At 39.2% G+C, this 19,684-nt stretch overlaps 1 protein-coding gene across 1 annotated transcript in view; it reads left to right on the forward strand.

Moving 5' to 3' along the window:
• Window positions 1-10,241, forward strand: part of me1 (malic enzyme 1, NADP(+)-dependent, cytosolic) — an 85,656-nt gene extending 75,415 nt beyond the window's left edge. The window contains exons 7-15 of the mRNA XM_056381642.1: window positions 2,807-2,916; window positions 3,421-3,518; window positions 4,331-4,444; window positions 5,019-5,124; window positions 5,637-5,779; window positions 5,888-6,061; window positions 7,289-7,387; window positions 7,510-7,716; window positions 8,338-10,241. Coding sequence (XP_056237617.1) covers window positions 2,807-2,916; window positions 3,421-3,518; window positions 4,331-4,444; window positions 5,019-5,124; window positions 5,637-5,779; window positions 5,888-6,061; window positions 7,289-7,387; window positions 7,510-7,677 — 1,012 coding nt within the window. The 3' untranslated portion in view covers window positions 7,678-7,716; window positions 8,338-10,241. The remainder of the gene's footprint in view (window positions 1-2,806; window positions 2,917-3,420; window positions 3,519-4,330; window positions 4,445-5,018; window positions 5,125-5,636; window positions 5,780-5,887; window positions 6,062-7,288; window positions 7,388-7,509; window positions 7,717-8,337) is intronic.
• The last annotated feature ends 9,443 nt before the right edge of the window (window positions 10,242-19,684 follow it).

Genomic DNA, 19,684 nt, shown 5'->3' on the forward strand with positions numbered 1-19,684 from the left:
AACACATTTCTCTCCTCAACGCTACTGCCGTGTTGGCAGTAAGTCAGCAGGGCTGTCAGTATCTGTATTAGGCGTCAGTGTCTTGCAGCGCGGCAGGAGGAAGGATAAACACTGACCCAGCAATGGCACTCTCTCATCAGGACATTAAGTTTTATTACAGCTGAACTCAGGTCGCTTCTCATCCTGCATTTCTTTCTTGCTTCGCTTCCGCTCAGCCTCGTCCTCCTCCTGCTGAAAACCTAAGCAGTTTAGCAGCCACTGTAACAAGTGGGAAACAGCTTTAGCGAGTTGTACAATAACAGTGAAAACGAAAATCCTTTTCCTTATGAGGTGGTAGGTGGGGTTTTATGATGAGACTAAAAAAGGAACCTAAAGAGAGAGAAAGTTAACAGACAGTGAAGAGAAGGAGAAAACAAAGCAGGAAACCTTAACTGTAGAAAGTGACCATGATGAGGAGGGAATAAAAACACTGTCACCAGTGAATTCACAGGGCTGCAGGTGTTTGGGACAGCTCGCTCTGTTTGCTTGACCTGCTCTCAATTTCCTCCTTCACTCACTGACTGAAACATGAGTGCTGGTGTTTTTAACACAACCTCGCCCTTCCTTCCATTGTTTTTAGCTGTGAAATAGACTTAATAAATGTAGTTATCCCATAGCTCTATGGCAAAAGAGTTTGTGTCAGTTGTTTAGTGTGCTACAAAACATTAAATTCAGTTTCAGCTTGTTTGACAATTTTCCTAAAACAGAATAGCACGTGTCATCCTGAGTCATGAGTTGTTGAGTGGGAGGGGACTGTGGGACAGGGGTCATCACATTAACTCTCTCGCTTCATGTAATGACACTGAAGGTTTACATCATGGCCACCAGTTTAAACTATTTCAGCTGTGCTTCTGAGAAATCATGTTTTGTCCATCATTTTTATCATAGTGGGTACTACAATACCCATGAGCCTCAGACACTGTTGCTATGGAGAAGAATCCAGTCAGAGGAATGAATGGGAACGATAGAGAATTCAAAACGCTTCATTGTTGCAGTTGTTAACATAACGTAGCGCCGCAGCTGCTGAATTCGTGACATGATTGAAGCTGCAGATTGTGTTTTTAGTTTCCTCCACACTGTAATCTTTAGCTGTTGAGTCTCTTGTTAGCGAATCAAGGGACAGAATTTCAATTCTGTGATAGGATGTTTCTTACGGAAATGCAACTTAGGAGCCTTAGTTAACTTTAACCTTGAAAATGTTATGCACACAAGCCTGTAACTTTGACCTTTTTATCAAAGAACCACATATTTCGTAACACAGTGCTTAATCATTGGGACTGATGATTAATCCGGGATATTTTGATACAAGTCTTCCAACTGTGAGTTAGGTGAAGTTTTCTATGGTAACCATAACCTCCACCTTTCACAACTCAGCTGACAACTCAGTAAACCCGGTTAAAAACTATTACTTGTCAAGCTTTTGATTCTTCCATATACTGATTTCTCTGCTGCCTTTTTTTATACCCTCTCCAAAAATCAAAGCCTAAGAGCAAAATTTTAAGGAATGGATAAAGCTGTGTGTTTATCTGCTACAATCTTCAGCATGTCTGAATAACTAGCTAAGGTTGGTCCTCATGCTAAAAGCCTTTTCTCTGCACTGGAAAAACTGAAACAACAAACAATGAAACAATAAAAAGTCTGTTTTGCCTGGATTTTAATACTGAGTCTAACAAAATGACAAAGGCAGACGTCTTTGCAGTAATAGCCACTATAAAAATCTTGATTAATAGTCATTGTTTTTCCTGCATGCTCTCTTAACTTTGTCATCCTGCACACCTTCACCAGTGTTCCTCCTCCTTCTGTTTCATTCTTTCCTTATCCTCCAGCTGAAAAGCTGTCTTTAATCTCAGAGACGGAGCAGCAGCAGCAGCAGCAGTTGCTCTGCAAATATCCACTAAATTCCTGAACAAAAGTTCCGTCTGTTGAAAGGCGTGGGAACTTGGGATTCATTTTTGTCGCTGCTAAATCTAATTTACAGACTCATAACACTGGGTTTAAGGCTTATTTTTGTTATGTGTTTTTATAGAAGCTTATTGACACAGGCTCCTGTGCTATGGTATTGACTGTATGTGATAGGTGGTCTGAGCAACATCTTGTAAAACTGAACTCTGCTGGTTTACTGGGGCAGTACTGGGTGGCCTCTGTGCTCTTTTCTTTCAAATGCAGTGTTTTTGTGAATATGCCCCTCTGTGCAGGTCTGACCTCCCTCATGGAAACTCATTGTGAGGTGCTGTCAAACAGTCGGGGAAAACAGGTGTCAGATTGTCAAACATCTATTAAACAGAATAGTGGACAATGTTCTGTAGCTTTATTTTTCAGTTTAGACTTTTGACAAAAGAGTATCATTTTTTTTATTTAATTTGAAACATGTTCATATAACTGAGCATATTCAGGAAAGTGAATACAATCCATTGTTATAACTTTGTGCAATGAGAAGCCAGAATCTCCTCTCATTTCTGACCCTCTGCTTTGTAGTGTGGTGAGAGAGCGCCCCCCTCTGGACTGAAATAGTCTTTGAAAGCAGAGCCTGCTCTCTCTCTCTCTCTCTCTCTCTCTCTCTCTCTCTCTCTCTCTCTCTCTCTCTGTGTGTGTGTGTGTGTGTGTGTGTGTGTGTGTGTGTGTGTGTGTGTGTGTGTGTGTGTGTGTGTGTGTTATTAGCCCTCACCTTTAATATAATGATTACTGTCATTACTTCCTGTATCTCTTCTTTTTCCAGCTCTCTGTTGGTTGAGTCAGAATGACTGAAATGCAGCTCTTCTCTCCACAGGTTTGGGATGGACTGTCTGATTCAGTTTGAGGACTTTGCAAATGTTAATGCTTTCCGTCTGCTGAGCAAGTACCGCAACAAGTACTGCACTTTCAACGACGACATCCAAGGTAACCACGCGATCAGTATAAAAATATGAATAATATCTGTTGAAATCAGTCTTGTTTATATATTTTTTTCAAGATACTGACAAATAACATTAAAGAAGGAGAGAGATGTCACATGAACAGCTCAAATTAATCTCACTCAAATCAAAATCCTTTTTTTTGTTTGTTTGTTTTTTGGTCTGTAAATACTGGCATTGGTGTGCACATGTACATGTACCCTGATATGAACAACTGAATGCAACCTTTTAGTGAAAATATAGGCAGCCATATTCTTATATAGCTGTTTAGACATTAAAAATTGACACTTTTTTTTACATGTACACCTCTTTCTTTTTTTAAAGATATGTTTTAGTCTGTATCGCAAAACCAACATAACAGATAAGGGGCATAAGTAGATCTGTTCCCTGTAAACATTTCAATTTCGAAAAGACCACCAAAGGCTAAGACCACCAAAATCAGTAAGAGCAGATTTAACTCCTTGTGCTGATGTTGATGTATATCCTTCAGGTACTGCTGCTGTGGCAGTAGCTGGACTCCTGGCCGCCCTCCGCATCACCAAAAGCAAAATGTGTGACCACACCTTTGTGTTCCAAGGTGCAGGGGAGGTAGGTGCAGCACACTCACACAGTGAGACTGGCTCTGTAAGTTTGGCTGAACAGCAGTCACTGTGAACAAAAGAGGTAACAGGCTATAGGAAGATAGTGGTAAATTTAATTTCCCAAGAATTCCTTGAATCAGATGTTTTAAATCATGAACATCCTGGTGGTAACAAAAAAAAGAAAAGAAAAAAGGAAATACAAACGTGTCATAGTGAAGTATGCTGAGTTTAATTCTCACTTCATTTTTGAGATAAAACTACTGAAAATGTGTCCGCTGTAAGTGAAACAGCAGCAAATGAAAAAATGAAATCAGATTCAAACTGTCTCAATAATGTAAGTTACGCAACAGTAACATCTATTAAAAGCTGCCGATTAAAGCTTGCTAACCTAAGCCACTGGTCATACCGGACAGAGTGAGGCTGAAGCAGCAAAACCCCAAAGCAAGGTTGTGTTTTATTGCTTATAAAGTTGTTTTTATTTCTAAGAGGAAGATTGTGTTTTTTTTCTTCGTCTTTCAAAAGTTACATAGTCTCACTTTAAACAAGGGACTCAGACCATGAACATACTGAATGCTGTTTTAGCGAAAGAACATTTTGCTCTATTTGATTCATGTGTGAAAGAATTCAATTTATAATTTAATTACTTCTGATACCACCACTGAAGCCTTTTCTCTCTCAAATGGAAAGAAAATATAGTGATTTCAGGTCGGATATTCGTCTGAGAGATTGATGAGATTTTGTGTGTTACTTGAATCTGAAACAGAAACTGCCAAAGCTGGTGTGGATGAACGTCTTTTATCCCTTTTGTCTCGCTCTCAGGCAGCGATGGGGATTGCTGAGCTGATCACCATGGCCATGGAGAAGGAGGGACTCGCTAAGGAAGAGTGCTTGAAAAAGATCTGGATGGTTGATTCCAAGGGTCTCATTGTCAAGGTGTCTTACTAAAGCAACAAACAACATGTACACATACAGGCACTAAGCACTGTGTAATCTAATCACTGTAGCTGACTGGAGTAATTGAGCCAGGAAGTAGAGCAGATAGAAATAAAAACAAACCAATAACAGACTGAAATGAACAAAACATGACGGACTGATATGAAATCAGAGGATGAGAATATCTGAGGGTGGATTCTCCTGAGTCGTTTGGCATCAGAGCTACCTCCACAATCCATTAAAAAAGATTTCCTATGGGTCGTTAATTTATATGACAGAGGTCTTTATTTGGAGTCACTGTAAAAGGCTCTCCAGAGGGTTATACATCTGTTTTGTCCACGATATCCATGTTATCTGTTATTTCTTCCTCATTCCTCCTCCTCCTCCTCCTCCTCTTCACTGTCTTCTCTTGTCCTTCTCCCATGCATCTTATTTCACCTTCTCCGAGGAACACTTACAAGAAATCCTTCATTCCCACAGCACTATTGTGCAATATTGAGCAATAACAGTGATTCCACAGATGGTTTAAAGTCTTTAATGTCGCCCTCTACATCCACTCTTTCCAAATCTGTAGGGTCGGGACCACCTGACTCATGAGAAGGAGAGGTTTGCTCATGAGCACCCACATGTGAAGAGACTGGAGGATGTCGTTCAGGAACTGAAACCAACAGCTATCATTGGTAAAACAACAAGCATGAATGTTTCCCAGCCTTCCTCAGACCTAAACTGTCATGTATGTCGTTTTTTCCCTCTGAACGTGCAGTTACAGTGATGAAATGCTCATGGTTCACAGAAACAACCCTGATCACCAGTTTGAAACAGGAAACAAGCATTGGTTTCCTGTGTCAACATCCCATACATCCACCCTGACAACACCCTATACGCTGAGTTCTTCCTTTGTTCACGTCGTAACTACTACAGCTCCGAGCAATAAAATGTCACAATGGGTCGTAATAAGCTGCTTGCACAGACGACCTATAGGATTGTTTTTTAGGGGAGCAAAGAAGTTTTCACACATGAGCACAGTGTTAGATAAATGACACTGATGGACTGGATTGAAGGGACTATGATAGTAGTGTTGAAGATGATGCACAAAATATGCAGCCCTTCTTTAAAGTTGAAAGACTAGAAAAGCTCCTAAAGGAATCATCTAAAACTGAATACATTGCACAACAATGTCTTTCTTTCTCAGGTGTGGCAGCTGTTGCCGGAGCATTCTCCGAACAGGTCATCAGGGACATGGCTTCTTTCAATGAACGCCCCGTCATCTTCGCCCTCAGCAACCCGACCAGCAAAGCCGAATGCACTGCTGAGCAGTGTTACATGTTTACAGAGGTACTCGCTGAGGACGTCTTGTTTCACTCCCATACACGTCTATGAATGATTTTGTGTCTTTTGGGTGAATAATACTTGTATATAATAATATAGAACTCTGTACTGTAGGGGCGGGGCATCTTTGCCAGTGGCAGTCCATTTGACCCCGTCACCCTGCCTGATGGGAGGACATTCTACCCTGGTCAGGGAAACAACGCCTACATCTTCCCTGGCGTGGGCCTGGGCGTCTCGGCTTGCGCTGTCAGACATATTAGTGAAGAAATCTTCCTTATTGCAGCAGAGGTAACAAACCAACATATATAGAATATACACACACTTTTCAAATCTTTATTATTTTTAAATGAATGCATGAAATTGTATGAACCTCTGCCAGCCCCCCTGAGGCTTCATTCAGGCTGTATCTAGAGGATATAATGATGATCTGGAGATATTCATGGTACATTATTGACAGTGATGGGGGAAGTATTCAAAACTTTTTGCTTTAGTATTATGATTGTAAAATAGCTCCATTACTGCACAAAAATATTGATAATAAAAGTACGGAAATAACATTAGTACATGTGAGAATTTGACACCTTATTTATCATCACTCCTGTGCTCAAGACATTCTCCTCTTAATACGCGTTCTCAGGACTGGCTGCCTTCATATGTTCCAGCAGTAAATACCAATCTTGGTAGGACAGCCTTCAGATATCACGCCACATTTGTGTGGAATAATCTACAGAGCAGACTGAAACTTGACACGCTGAAAGCAATACGCCAATTCAAAAACTTGATTAGAAGTCTTACTGACATGGGGTGTTACTGTTTTACATAATCTCTTTTCTAACTTGCACTTATGATATTTAAATTCATTTAGATATACACTCTGATTGTTGTTTATATAAACACGTCTACGTTTATCTGAATACATATCTGAATGTAAATTTAAATCACTGAAAATTTGTATCTCTGCTATTAATATTTCATTTTATTTTTCTGTACTCAGGTCTCACCTGTAAATGAGATCTTGATCTCAATGTGACTTCATAATTGAATAAAGTATAAATAAAAAAAGTGCTTAGTGCATAAAAAGTAGGCCCTGTTAGTTTTATACTATTTTATATTGTATCACTGCATTATTATTACTGATGTGTATGTAGCATTTTAAAGTTATAGTTGATCGAGATAGAGACAATTTTAGTCTCTTTATATACTGTTGGGTTATTTAACCATTAACAATGCCTCATATTTTAACAGTTTGATAATATACCATGTTGTCAACACCATTGATTCTTGTTATCTTATGTGAAATGTGTGAAATTATGAAACTAACAATAAAAAAAATAATAAAACAAATACATTATTCACTTGGCTCTATGAAGGCCACAGACACAACAGAACTTTCTCACCTTCTCTGTATATGTGTATAAACTCTGCTGCGAGGAATCTGACTCATATGCAGCATATGTAAACGTGTTTTTCAATTCTTTTCTGTGGTAACATGAGTGATGTGTTTATGTTTAATAGTCTCTCGCTAACCTGGTGACGGAGGAGGACCTGGCACAGGGAAGATTGTATCCTCCTCTCAACTCTATCAGGGACGTGTCTCTCAAACTGGCTATCAAGGTGAGACCTCAGTATGCACACAACAGGGAACAAGTTTACCTCACCATGTCTGTGTTATTCCAGTTGTATGGGGGGAGGAGCTTGTGAAACTACCAAAAACGTACACACCCTGTGCTTTACAGATCATGGAGTACGCCTACGAGCACAACATGGCCACACTTCGCCCAGAGCCGTCTGACAAAGATGCGTTCTTGCACTCGCTCACCTACAGCACTGACTATGAAGAGTTTGTTGTGGACTCGTACCGTTGGCCAGAGGGAAGTATGACTGTGCAGTCATGCAAACTTTAAAGCACTGGACCGAGACAGGATGAGCCCTGGTGGGGCAAGGTAACTACTGACGTACAATATCATCAGGAGAGGTGGTATGGGGATATGAAAGAGACTGTGTGTAGAATCTTTCTAATTAATATATTACTGTGAAATTAATGATGACAAAACATTTTGCTGGAAGCACCCGAGCCAACACTGTTAGCGGTGATGTCTCATACTCCTGGGTGGGTCTGCTTTAAGAGTTATGGGGCTTTATTTCTTTCCCTCTAAGAATCGCATGCTAGTTTACACAGGTTTATGAGATAGTTATTAACATATAAAGAACAGATGAGAGGGAAGCTAATGAAATGTGAGACGGCAGTTTATAAAATGTATAAAATATTGCACTGATGGTTGTTATCTCATTACATTTTACAATAATATATTTAGGGAAAATCTTTCACAGGTTACTTCTAATTGTACTGTACTAGGAGGCTGCTTCATGACTGTGTCAGCTATAATCCAAAAACTCTTTGTCAAATAAAAATGGTTTCGATTAAGGTTTTCCATGTTTTATTATTACATCTGTGCCGACAAAGGACAAGAACGCATTGAGTGTCAGGTCTAGATATTAAAGGTTCTTTTAATTGAAATATGATTTAATTTTTTTCATAACCACCGGTTTTATTTGTCTCATAGAAATCCTGTTCCGGAGTTCCTCTCACCTACTATATATCTCTGGTGTCTGTCTGTTGCTCCTTCATCTTCAGCGCTAGACAAACTGAACCCACCATTCACTTAGTCTCACAGTGACACCATTTACCTTGTACCTCACCATGCTTTCATACTTAAACCCTTGTTTGCTTTACAATGAGTGACCAACTTAAAAATGCTATGGCAATGTGTGTGTGAAATGCATTATGTGGTGCTCTGGCCTTCTCCAGAGGTCACTTATATCATTGCAATAGAAATAGCAAATTGAGTTTGTTTTTTGTTTTTTTTATTAATTATCATCAGACATTGACAGAAAAACTTTAGGGGTTAGGGTTAGGGTTAGCCCTGGCTTCAAATCAATATCAATATATGTAATAATCAGAACAACGTTTTAAAAAAGCATATTTAGGTATTCTTTTTTAGGAGAAAACTCTTGCTTCATAATTTGCTTCATCAGGACTGTTTTGATGTGGTTTGATAAGATCTGATTGACAGTAACCAAACAGCCTACCAACTGACAATATATATTTTAATCAAATGTTGATGATTTCACACCAAACCAGAGATGACATGCACAGTGTAACACATTTGTGAGACTTGATCACTATGAGCCATAATACAGTAGCAGTCTGCATTATTTTCTTTTACTTGCAGAGTTTGCGGTGTATGTGAGCAAGCCACAATAAAAACAGCAGGTGAATCAAACTGGCTTATGGTCCAACAGTGTCTGGCTGTCTGAATTAAACTGAGGATGATTTTACGTTAATTAATCAATCACAGGCCAGACAGTCAGAACCAGAGGCCTTGGCTGGGCCGCTGCCCATCCCAGTCTGAAATCAATAGTGGAGCAACCAGACCAGTCAGTGTCCAGTGATGAGCGTCTCGCCCCGGGCAAAACTCTGAGAGACAAACATTTGTTTTCATCACTTTTGCCTCACCCCTCCCTTCAAATCCCCAAATCAGCCCTGGGCACCCAATGCTCTGACATGACAATATGTCTCAATGTCAACACCATCCGATAGTCAATTAGCTGTCTGGGCCATAAATGGTCCATCAGTATTCCAGCACATAAATAACCTTTGCTTGGTTGTGTATTTAATAGCTTACTTAATATTTCTGCTTCCCAGAATGGGCTAAGAGAGACAAGAAAGATTTCAGGGAAAGAATGACATGAAGGTGACCTGAATGTATATTACAATGTGCTTTTGTGCCAAATACTGGTTGTTCTACAGCAGCGGTTCTTTTTGGTCCAGAAGAACTGAAAGTACCCCTTCATCAGCGCTGCCTGCCATGTTCATTAGAGCTCATTTAAACTGTCTTCTATTCGAGTTTGCATTCTTATTACTCAACGTTTCAACCATTTATCCAATACTTTAAGCTAATTTCTTCAGCTGTGTGTCCGTTAGTTTTAGCTGTTTTTCATTCATCTATTAGCCTACATTTAGCTAACTATTTTACCATCGAGCCAATACTGTTAGCTAACTATTTGGACTGTTTATTCACCTAAAAGTTATTCATCAACCGTTTATTCTTTACATTTAGTTCTTTCAACCATTTACCTCTTACTTTTAGCTCTGTATTTTAAACATACATCCATTACTTCTAACTAATGTAAGCTACTTTAATAATTTATCCATCACTTTTAGCTCTCTTTTGCCTCCTTTTATTCATTACTTTAAGCAAATTGTTTAGACTTCAGCCTGGCAATATGTGGATATATACATATATTTTTTAAATCAAATTATAGTTCATGGTTTGCTTTTTTCAAATAAATTATGCTACTCCAAGATCTTTCCATGTAGCCTACCCTGTTGGGAATAGGTATTTTACAGTATGTTTGCTCCTTTGTAAAACTGACTATTAGTAAAATACTGTAGATTACTCTCTTATCTCGTCTCTGTCTCCTTTACTCTCCACATCACCCTGCAGGCCTCTGTGGCACCTTGCTGGTCACAGACTGGCCGGGTGACTGGCAGCTGTAACCCGACATCCTTTTGACCTTGTTTACAGTCTCACATTAAATGGCACCTTGCTAAGACCTTGCGATCAGTGCCTATCAGTAAAGCCCCTGGGGGAACATCGCCTGTATGAGTCTGTCTACCCATCCTCCCACTCGCCTGTTTGACATTAAGCCCAAAAAAACGTGACCCATCTGCCCGGCCACCACTGCACAAACAGCTTGTCCTGCTTGCACTTTTGGGTTCAAACACAATGACTTAATTTCTTCTCAGGGCCATTCATTTGTGGCTTTTGCTTTTAGGAATGTTAGTCTATAATCACAAATTATTTTTATTTTGTTAAATTGGCCTGTTTACCTCAAGTAAAATATTGCACATTTACTGATGTATGCACTATTCTGACTACACACATCATTTTTACTGCTGCAGTAGTTAGGCTGAAATTTATAACCACCTCTATAAAAGACCAGCAGATGGCGCTCTAATATATTGCTTAAGCAGATATCACTAAAGGCCTTTAAGGGAACGAGTGCAACATTGGTGGTAATAATGATTTCAATGCATGTGTGTCTGTTATTTCTCCTCCTTTTTTTTTTATAGATATACTGCAATATATGTTGCTAATGACTCAATATAATGACACAAGGTAATGACAACTGTAAAAACAATAATAACCCACCCAATGAATCATTTCATTTATTCTGGGCTAATTTCACCAGCTACATTTCCATCTAATCTCTAATAGTTCAGGCTCCTGTATTGTTCCTGGCCTTTGTATGACAGGACATTACATCTTCCATTATACTGCAGCCCATGTGGATAACACAATTGTCAATATGTAAATGGAATAAATTACATTATGCTAACATATTATCTGTGGCTGGTCTGTTCACTACTAAAAGTAACATTTAGATTAATGTATGCTGCCATCTTGTAGATAGAGAAATTCAGATTTAAGATTAAGAAAAGGTACAACTGAGGTAAGGATCTAAACTCAGAGCTTTTGAATAACATTTAATACTTTTGAATTTAAACATTTTTACAAAACCAAGATATCTTAGAACAACAACAGCCACATTTTACAATGTATAACATTCAGACACCTTTGTATAAATTTGTTATTTTTATTTTTGCTATTGTACTAATCTTAAAATCCAAATTTTAATCCGAATTATGGTATATATTGTAAGCACACTCAATATTACTGCTAATACTACTGTAGCATCGTAATATGATTTGTCTTTGAATATTACAAATATTGACAAAATAAATCGTTTTTCTAGTCAAAAATCCTTGAAGTATCCGTATAAAAACTCTTAAATTTGTTCCAAAACATCTGCCCCCTGAGTTGTAAATCAGTGTGATCTGATGGACAATAGTTTACACTTCAAGGATTTTATACACACCAGTACACTGCTCTCCGTTCTCACTCACAAAGAGCAATATACATGCACTGAAGATGGCTGCAGGAGGAGCAGATACACAGAGTGCAACCAGTAACTGTGAATAGAATGCAACCAACATGCAACTTTTCTATGCCCTTTTGAAATACACTCATTCATGATGGCGGGCTGCTGTATGCTGGAGTAGAAGAATCACAGTATAAAAACTCCCTGAGAGAATAACCCAGGATTCTTTGCCTCCACTTTTCCTGAACGTTTATTTTATTCTTTAACTTTGCCTTTGTCTACTGAATGGATGCAAAGCCCAACTTTGTCAACAAAAATCAATGTTTCACAGCAGCCACCATGTCAGGAAAGTAGGATGTTGGATGAACGGATGTTATTGAAATCCCATGATGCCTCTGCATCTTTGCTGGTGTGTGGAAACTGCCAAGGCCTTTATTCACCGAGGCCTTGTGTCTGCTGTGCGGTGAGCCGAAGCAGTCATATAGATTACTCTGCATAGATTTTCACATAGTATATAGAAGGTATTACACCTTTTATCTGTGCAGCAGCACCAAGTGTCAGCACATCTGCTGTAGACGGTGGATTTTGAGGAACTGTGTTTATCTATTACTTTTCTTTTTATAAGTCATCACTGCAACATCCAGCAACATCCAATAAATAACCAGTAATGCGATGTTTCAAGCTTTCAGAGAGCAACACGTATTGGACAAAACACGCATTCTACAGTTGGTGGGGAAAGTGAAATCTTGAATTCTTGAGTTTTTAAATTGCTGTCTGCAATTTGATCATTCCTGCTTTCTGATGCTTACTTTTAACATTTACAGGCTTAAATCTTACTGTGAAGACTGTGAAGACAGCGTGGTCACTTAGGGTTGCATGGTGTTGACACTGTTTGACCCTGCTGAATGGTGCCTGAGCAGCACATCTTCAGCTTCAACTCTGACCTCTGACCTCCATATGTAGACCACTTTGTAACCAAAAGACAATTAACTTTGAGGGATCAATAACACTGAGTCATAAACAGCATAGCTTAATTTGATTATTTTTTCTTGATTTTTATCTTTTTTTCAGTAGTCCAGGAGCTACTTTCTGTTAAATAACCTAATGCAAGTCGTGCTGCTAAGTACTATTGGTGATATGAGACACAAGTTGCTACATTTTCTCAGCAAATCCAATGCCCTGCCTGGCTGGTGGTGGACTGAATGAGGACGATTAACCAAGAAGCCACCCCTGCTCAGCAGCTTCATACCATTCTGCTGTTCCTGTGAATGATTCTGTGAGTAATTTAGAGTGACATCTCTGTTTTGCAGACACTTCGTGAGGCCTGCATGTCGCACAGGTTTTAGCCTGTGAGGCAGTGGTGGGCACAGGTTTCAGACAGCCTGTTGTTTCTCGGGCGGGTACCACGCGCAGATACCAAGCAGGAGCGCCAGCGCCTTGACAACTTTTCCATAATTAGATGAGGCCTTGCGCTCAGTGTGGGGATTCTTGCACAGAAATCTAACATGACGTGTGATCACGACCCAAAGTCGTGTTTAATTAATTTTTGTTGCAACACAGGGCACACAGACATCATTCCCTGCAGCTCTCTGGACTGAAAAACCCAATGTTCTACTAAAATAGGCTACTTTAGAGTATTTGTGAGTATTTGGATGCATGTTTTTAGACTTAACCTGTATTTTAGGCAAAATTAAACAAGTGATAAGACCAGGGTTTTGGTCTTTGGAACAAAGATTCTGTTCAACTATTTTATAATAAAAGAGCAGGGAAATTAACATGTTCAAATAAGCTAACCTAGTTCAGTTAAGATACACAGCACGTTGCCTTTAGCTGTTGAGCATGTCTTTGCCGCGTCTTGAATGTCGGCACATGCTAGCCAGGCTTGTGCTTATTATTCTGCTGCAAGCTCCAGATGGATCAACACATGCTGAAAATATTACAAGCAAGACATTTGCATGTGACCTAAATCCTTCACTTCTGCTCCACCATGCAAACAAGTCAGTCCAAAGACATTATTTAATGATCCTGGATTGGAACATTTGTACCTCACAATCTATTTTGCCATACTGGGAGACATTTAAAGCAGCTGATTTTAGCTGATTAGTTTAAAATGCATGTTATATATTCCGTCAAATTAAGTATGGCTGGTCCACATTTTGCCAACTTTTTTGATATATTGTACCCCATTTGGAAATTAAAGGTACTTATTATTGTCGCTGAAAGAGCAGTGGCATACTGTTATTAGTTAATTGTACTACGTTTTGTTTATTAATGTGTGTGATGGTGCTGCTAATATGTTCATCAGCCTAAAAATACTATGTACAGGGCAGAGAATAATAGGCCTATAATTAATGCATTGTTTAACTGTATTAATTGTAATGTATATGTGTGATTTATGTCATTTGTATTGTATGTGATGTATTGATGTTTTTAAAGTTGCATCTTAAATGAATATGGACCATGATCCAAAACAAATTTAATCGCCTGGCTGACAAAGAAAGGTAAGCCTGACATCACACTTGATGCACTCAAGACCTGTAAGAGAGCACTGACAATCAGCCTGAGGCACACTATTGGCTGAAATCACATTTAACATGCATGCGCTTTAAGAAATTAACATGCATGTATTTGCAACAATAGCCTGTGCTGTTGTTTTCTGGATCTTCATTAATTCTGTAATTGTTTGCTGCCAGTGATTTACTGCCAAGTTTTGTGAACATCAAAGCATGTTCTCTTTTTTCTGAAACCAGACATAACCCATTAAATTAACATGCATATTGCATCTTGAGCTCAATAAGTTGCCTAATTAATTGTGAGAGGCAACAACAGCTTGTGGTTCTTATGGGTATAGAAAGTAGTTTGTCCTCTTAGCTTGTGTGCTTCTGGTGCGTGTCCTTCCTGTATGTTCAATGTGTGTGGTTTGCTGATTATAAATGAGGACAGCAAGGTGCATGTGATGGTAATGCAGCCTCCAGTGCTCTCCTTGCCCATTAATAACCTGGTTCCCTTTGAACGGGCCACGATGAGCGAGGTGGCCTCTTTTTTTTTCATCTGTTGCAGCATGTAAATCCGCCTGCTGTGTTATCTCCTTAACTGCTCAAGGGTCCACCTGAGTTTGTCCACCTGATGGATAAATTAAAGAACCTACAAAGGCTGTATTTTTTCTTTTTGATCAGTATGTCACAGTGCTTAGTACTTTGTCAACATCACACATCGCAGTGATTGGCAGGTGACAAGGTTGGACATAATGAATACTGGAAACACTGTGTTCATTTTTAAATAATGCTGAAAGCTAGTTCTTTCAACACTATGCCCCCACTTTGTGAAAAATGTGTTGTCATAAAGCCCATGCTGAAATAATGACATCACCAGGGTTACTTTTTCCGACTTTGAAAGCTCCCTGCAGAGCCACAGAAGACAGAGGACATGTTTTGGTTTTTTCCACATTATTCAACCGTTGTGACATGTAAATGAACTCGCTGTATCAAATTGTTGGAGAGTCATTTTAAATTTTCTTGTTAAATAAGCTAACTGAAGAGTGTGCTGACGTGAAAACTAGTTGTTTTTTTTTCAAGCTGCTACAGTAAATATTTTTATATTGAGAGTGGAATAAAAGATAATGTATAATGTTAAAGGGTTTCCCTCAGCTCTACGGACAATATTAGCATCTTTCAGCATATTATTTTTGGTTTACATCCTGAACTTTCCTTTTTTAGTTCGCTCTTTCCTCTCTCATCAGCTGTGTTTCCATATATAACAGGGAGCTTTTCGAAAGAAAAAAAGCTCTGAAGCTCTGATGAAAACCACTGAACGATACCTGTCCAGCACCAAATGGCAAACAGATGAAGTTAGCATGGAGCATTTAGCTGCAAAAGTACCTGATGTTTCCTTCAGGAGTTGGTAAAGACCAAACCTGAGCTAAAATGAAGGGGGAATTGTCATTGTTTAGGTCAGTTTGGTCAAGTTTGCATATGTACTACTACTTGGAGTGGCATGAGTTGGATCTTTCAACCACTCATCACAACAAGAAGAAAGGATGTGATAGAGACAAGAGTTAGAGAAAAGCTGTTGCTTTCAGCCTGTGGAGGCAGCTCTTGATGAGTAAAGGAATTAAGTTTGATGGTGAGCTCGCAACATTTCTTCTAGACTGACAAGTAAACAGCTGTTAATGCTAATGCTGTAGCAATAGCAAAACTTATAAATACCTCGTTTTATCAGGTGGCTAGAAAACAGGAATTCAAATGAATGTTAATGTTGCCCTACATCCACTGCATATGTGCAACTGTTGATAAAAAGCTCATCATATCAACTAAAAACATAACAATATGTCAGTGTTGTGTTTTCGTTGCCCATAAGTGGCAAAAAAAAAACTTTGAATGAAGGTTTATAATTGTGACTACTTTGGAGAATAGACTAGCGCTAAAAGCCCAATATTTCAAAACAATCAGACTGTCAAACTCTCCAGTGAATCCCCATCATGGAGCCATGCATTGTTCCTATAATCTTTGAGATGCAACTGTATTGTCTCTACAATGAGTTGTTCAAATATAATCTAAAAATATACAGCTTGTATACCCCAAAGGTTATTTAAAATCATCATCTGTTGTTATGGTCATTGAATTTCTCACAGGCCTGTAAAGAGCACCTGATCAGACTCTTGACCTTGTGTAGAAGGCTCTGTGTGATTTTCTGTACTCCAAACCCAGCTCCCAACGCAAATGCTCTGGTCAGAGTATTTCATGAAAAAAAAGATGCAAGTAGAAAAGATCGATCAATCAATTATAACAGGACAACACTGGCTTAGTAAAATAATACTCTCCTGTGTGTAGGTGTGTCTGTCTTCTGCTGGCTGCATATGGGTGGATAGCTCATTATCCATTGTCAGCAGGGACAATGGCCTGGAGGCCAGGCTACGCTGGCCCAACAGCCCCGAGCACAATACCTATAAACAGCGAGCAGCCTAATTCAAAACACAGTCTAGCATCACCGTGTTGTCTCACAATGACAAAGGCGATGAATAGGGAGGTGGGCTTTTAAGCAGACAAGCGTTATCTGTTGAAAGGTGGGAGTGTGTTCCAAATGAAAGGTTGCAGCAGTGAAAGTATCGAGTGGTAACCTCAAACATGTCTGATGTTTTTTTTTTTTCATTTTTCCGACTGGTTGTCAAACTGCAGGTGCTCTTATCAATACTTTTTTTTGAAAGAGGATGTTATTTGGATGCACTAAAATGAAAAACCACTAGCCTTAGATAACTGCACGTTTAAGATTAGACACGTTAGCCCATATAAGATACAGAATCAGATGACGCACAGCATTGATTTGCTTGAGTAGCTTTTAAAATGTTATGCATCAGCTCACTAATGCATTTAACCCTCATGTTGATTGGTACAAATGTGCCCCCTCATTTGAGCCTCTAGGCACTGAAATCAGAGATATAATAGTCCTGTATGTTCTAAATGAGGCCAATATGTGCTTTAAATGACGTACGCGAGTGTGGAAATGTCATTCATGTAGGTCAACGAGTCTACATCCATCCATCACCTCCACCCACCAGGATCTTGAACACATCGAGAGAGAGAGGAGTCAATCGAAGAAAAGATCTTTGTGTTACTTGCGCTTGACTATGCGTGGTCTGAGTAACAGTAATCCAATCAGATAAAACACTACTCAACATACAAGTTTTGCCAGATATTTCAGCTGCTGCATGCGCCCACCACAAAGATTCACTAGTTCCCTGTCAACTTGTTGGCTTTCGTTACACTGAGCTTTGACGTTCTGCACCTAATTCTTTTGACACTGTTCTTTAAATGGGTTTTGCAATTAGACTCAAATATCTGCCTCTGTTTACTCTCAGCCATGTCTCCCACACTGTCCCCATACTCTAGCAATATCCAGTATCTCTTCTTCTCTCTCACCAAGTGGCTCCTATACTTAGTCCGATATGTCCTTGTTTGTACAATGAGCCTGTTAACAAAGCCATGGACAGGTTATTGTGGTATCTCATGTCTCATGGATGTTGTTGCTCAGCTATTGAGCATCACTGACAAGTTGTCTTGAAGGTAGGTGAAATGGACAACATATGTTCAGATAAAACACTGGAGAAACAAAGGTGAAGATAAACAGGTTAAAAGCTGCAACTACCTGGCATTTTCTGATTTTCTGTAGGTATGACACACATAGAGCTGGTAATGCCTCATAGGGGTCACTCTTTGAAGATTAGGTAATGCTACTCAGCCTATGAACAGTTGTGTTTGTGGCTCTGGGGGAGTTTTTAAGTGTTTCCAAAGAAATCTGTGGTGATGTCATCAAAGGTACCTGGGCTTGAGCATGGAGACTTCTAGAAATAAAGTCTGCATTACCAACAGTCGACATGGAGCATGAAAAACATGAGCATATAGCTATTGCAACAAGTCCTCCAATGTAAACAACCATAGATTGTCCCTGCCCTTAGATACTGCCCATTGGGGTGTAGCAGAGGCAGGCGCGCTGGACCTTCGTTGTCATGGTAACAATTATACGACCAATAGGAGCATACCAGCGGCTGGCCTACTGGACAGTCGTCATCATGGTGACCATAATGAACATGTGGTCAAAACCAAAAACTAAAAGATGAAAAGATGGTGTTTTATCGTCACAATACTTCTTCGAGGTTCATCGTCATGGTTACAATGATAGACATGCGGTTAAGATTGTGGATAAAACAAACAGACTATCAGCTGTCCTGTGTTTTGTCAACACACACATCCACCGAACATCCTCCTAATGCAGATTTTGTCGCTTTACATAGTACGTCACCTGACTGACTTCCTCCTTGACTCCTGTCATAATTATCATGGCCACTATAGAGATTACCTAACAAAAATAAAATTTAAAATGTAGGGACTAATAATCAGGATACCTTGGCCACAGATTAGATTAGATTTTTTTTATCTATTTATTTTTTTAAATCTGTCTCTTTGGAGATCTCCCAGCTTTATGGAAGTACAATAGTAAAATTTAAATACCCACTTGATGAATATACTTCATCATCATCTGTTCTATTTTTCTTTTCTTCTGAGTAACAAAGGAACATGTCACTGAGATCTTTTTCAAGAGAGATGGAGGAGAAAAAACAGCATAAAAAGCACCACTCTCAATAAGTACTATACAATTCAGATTCAGATTGAGACTTTTTTCCCCTTTTTTTCTTTCTTTAGCACAAGTTAAGCTATCAGTATGTTTAAGTGTTTTAATGTAAGCTGAGATGATTAGCATGTCCACCTAAGAAGCTTACTACCAACAGATATATTGCTAATATTTTCAAACATATCAGGTTTCCATTAAATACTGAACCGTATATAATACTATGATTGAAAAAACTATACAACAGTACTCTTTTATTCCATGCTTTACATGGATCAGATGAGGATGCCTCCTCCTCCTCCTCCAGTCCTTTAACTTGATATCATGTTGATATTATCAACTACACATTTAAAACATTTACTCAGAGTTGTAGTTTCAAAAAGAGTCAGTCAGACACTAATCAACTCATCACGCTAACGATAGCTAGCTAGCTACGATATGATATGTTAGCAACAGCTGCCGTTTTAGCTGAAAAATCCAGAACCAAGAACTGAAAGCCTGCTTTGGTCTACGCTTATTAAAAATGACATAGGAGGAATTTCTAGGTGCTACAAAAGCAACTGGACTTGCTTGAGGTTCTTGAAGCTGTTTCACTGTTTGTTCAATACATTTTGAGGATTTGTTTATAGGGCAAAGGTTTCCATATGTGTAGAAACGGTTGCATGCAAGATCCCCTAAACTGGAGCACAACCAAGAATCAGAAATCTTTTAGCCCTCCTCTGGCTGTTTCTCTGTCTCTCTTACTATCTCCCTGTTGACCGTGCCCCACTTCAGCCAAAGACACGCCTTTTGCTGCTTGTGGCGATGCCCTCCAGATGTTTTTTAGTCCATATCTTAGCTCAC

The sequence above is a fragment of the Seriola aureovittata genome, chromosome 7 (genome assembly GCF_021018895.1).
Source record: "Seriola aureovittata isolate HTS-2021-v1 ecotype China chromosome 7, ASM2101889v1, whole genome shotgun sequence".
In the NCBI taxonomy this organism is placed as follows: Eukaryota; Metazoa; Chordata; class Actinopteri; order Carangiformes; family Carangidae; genus Seriola; species Seriola aureovittata.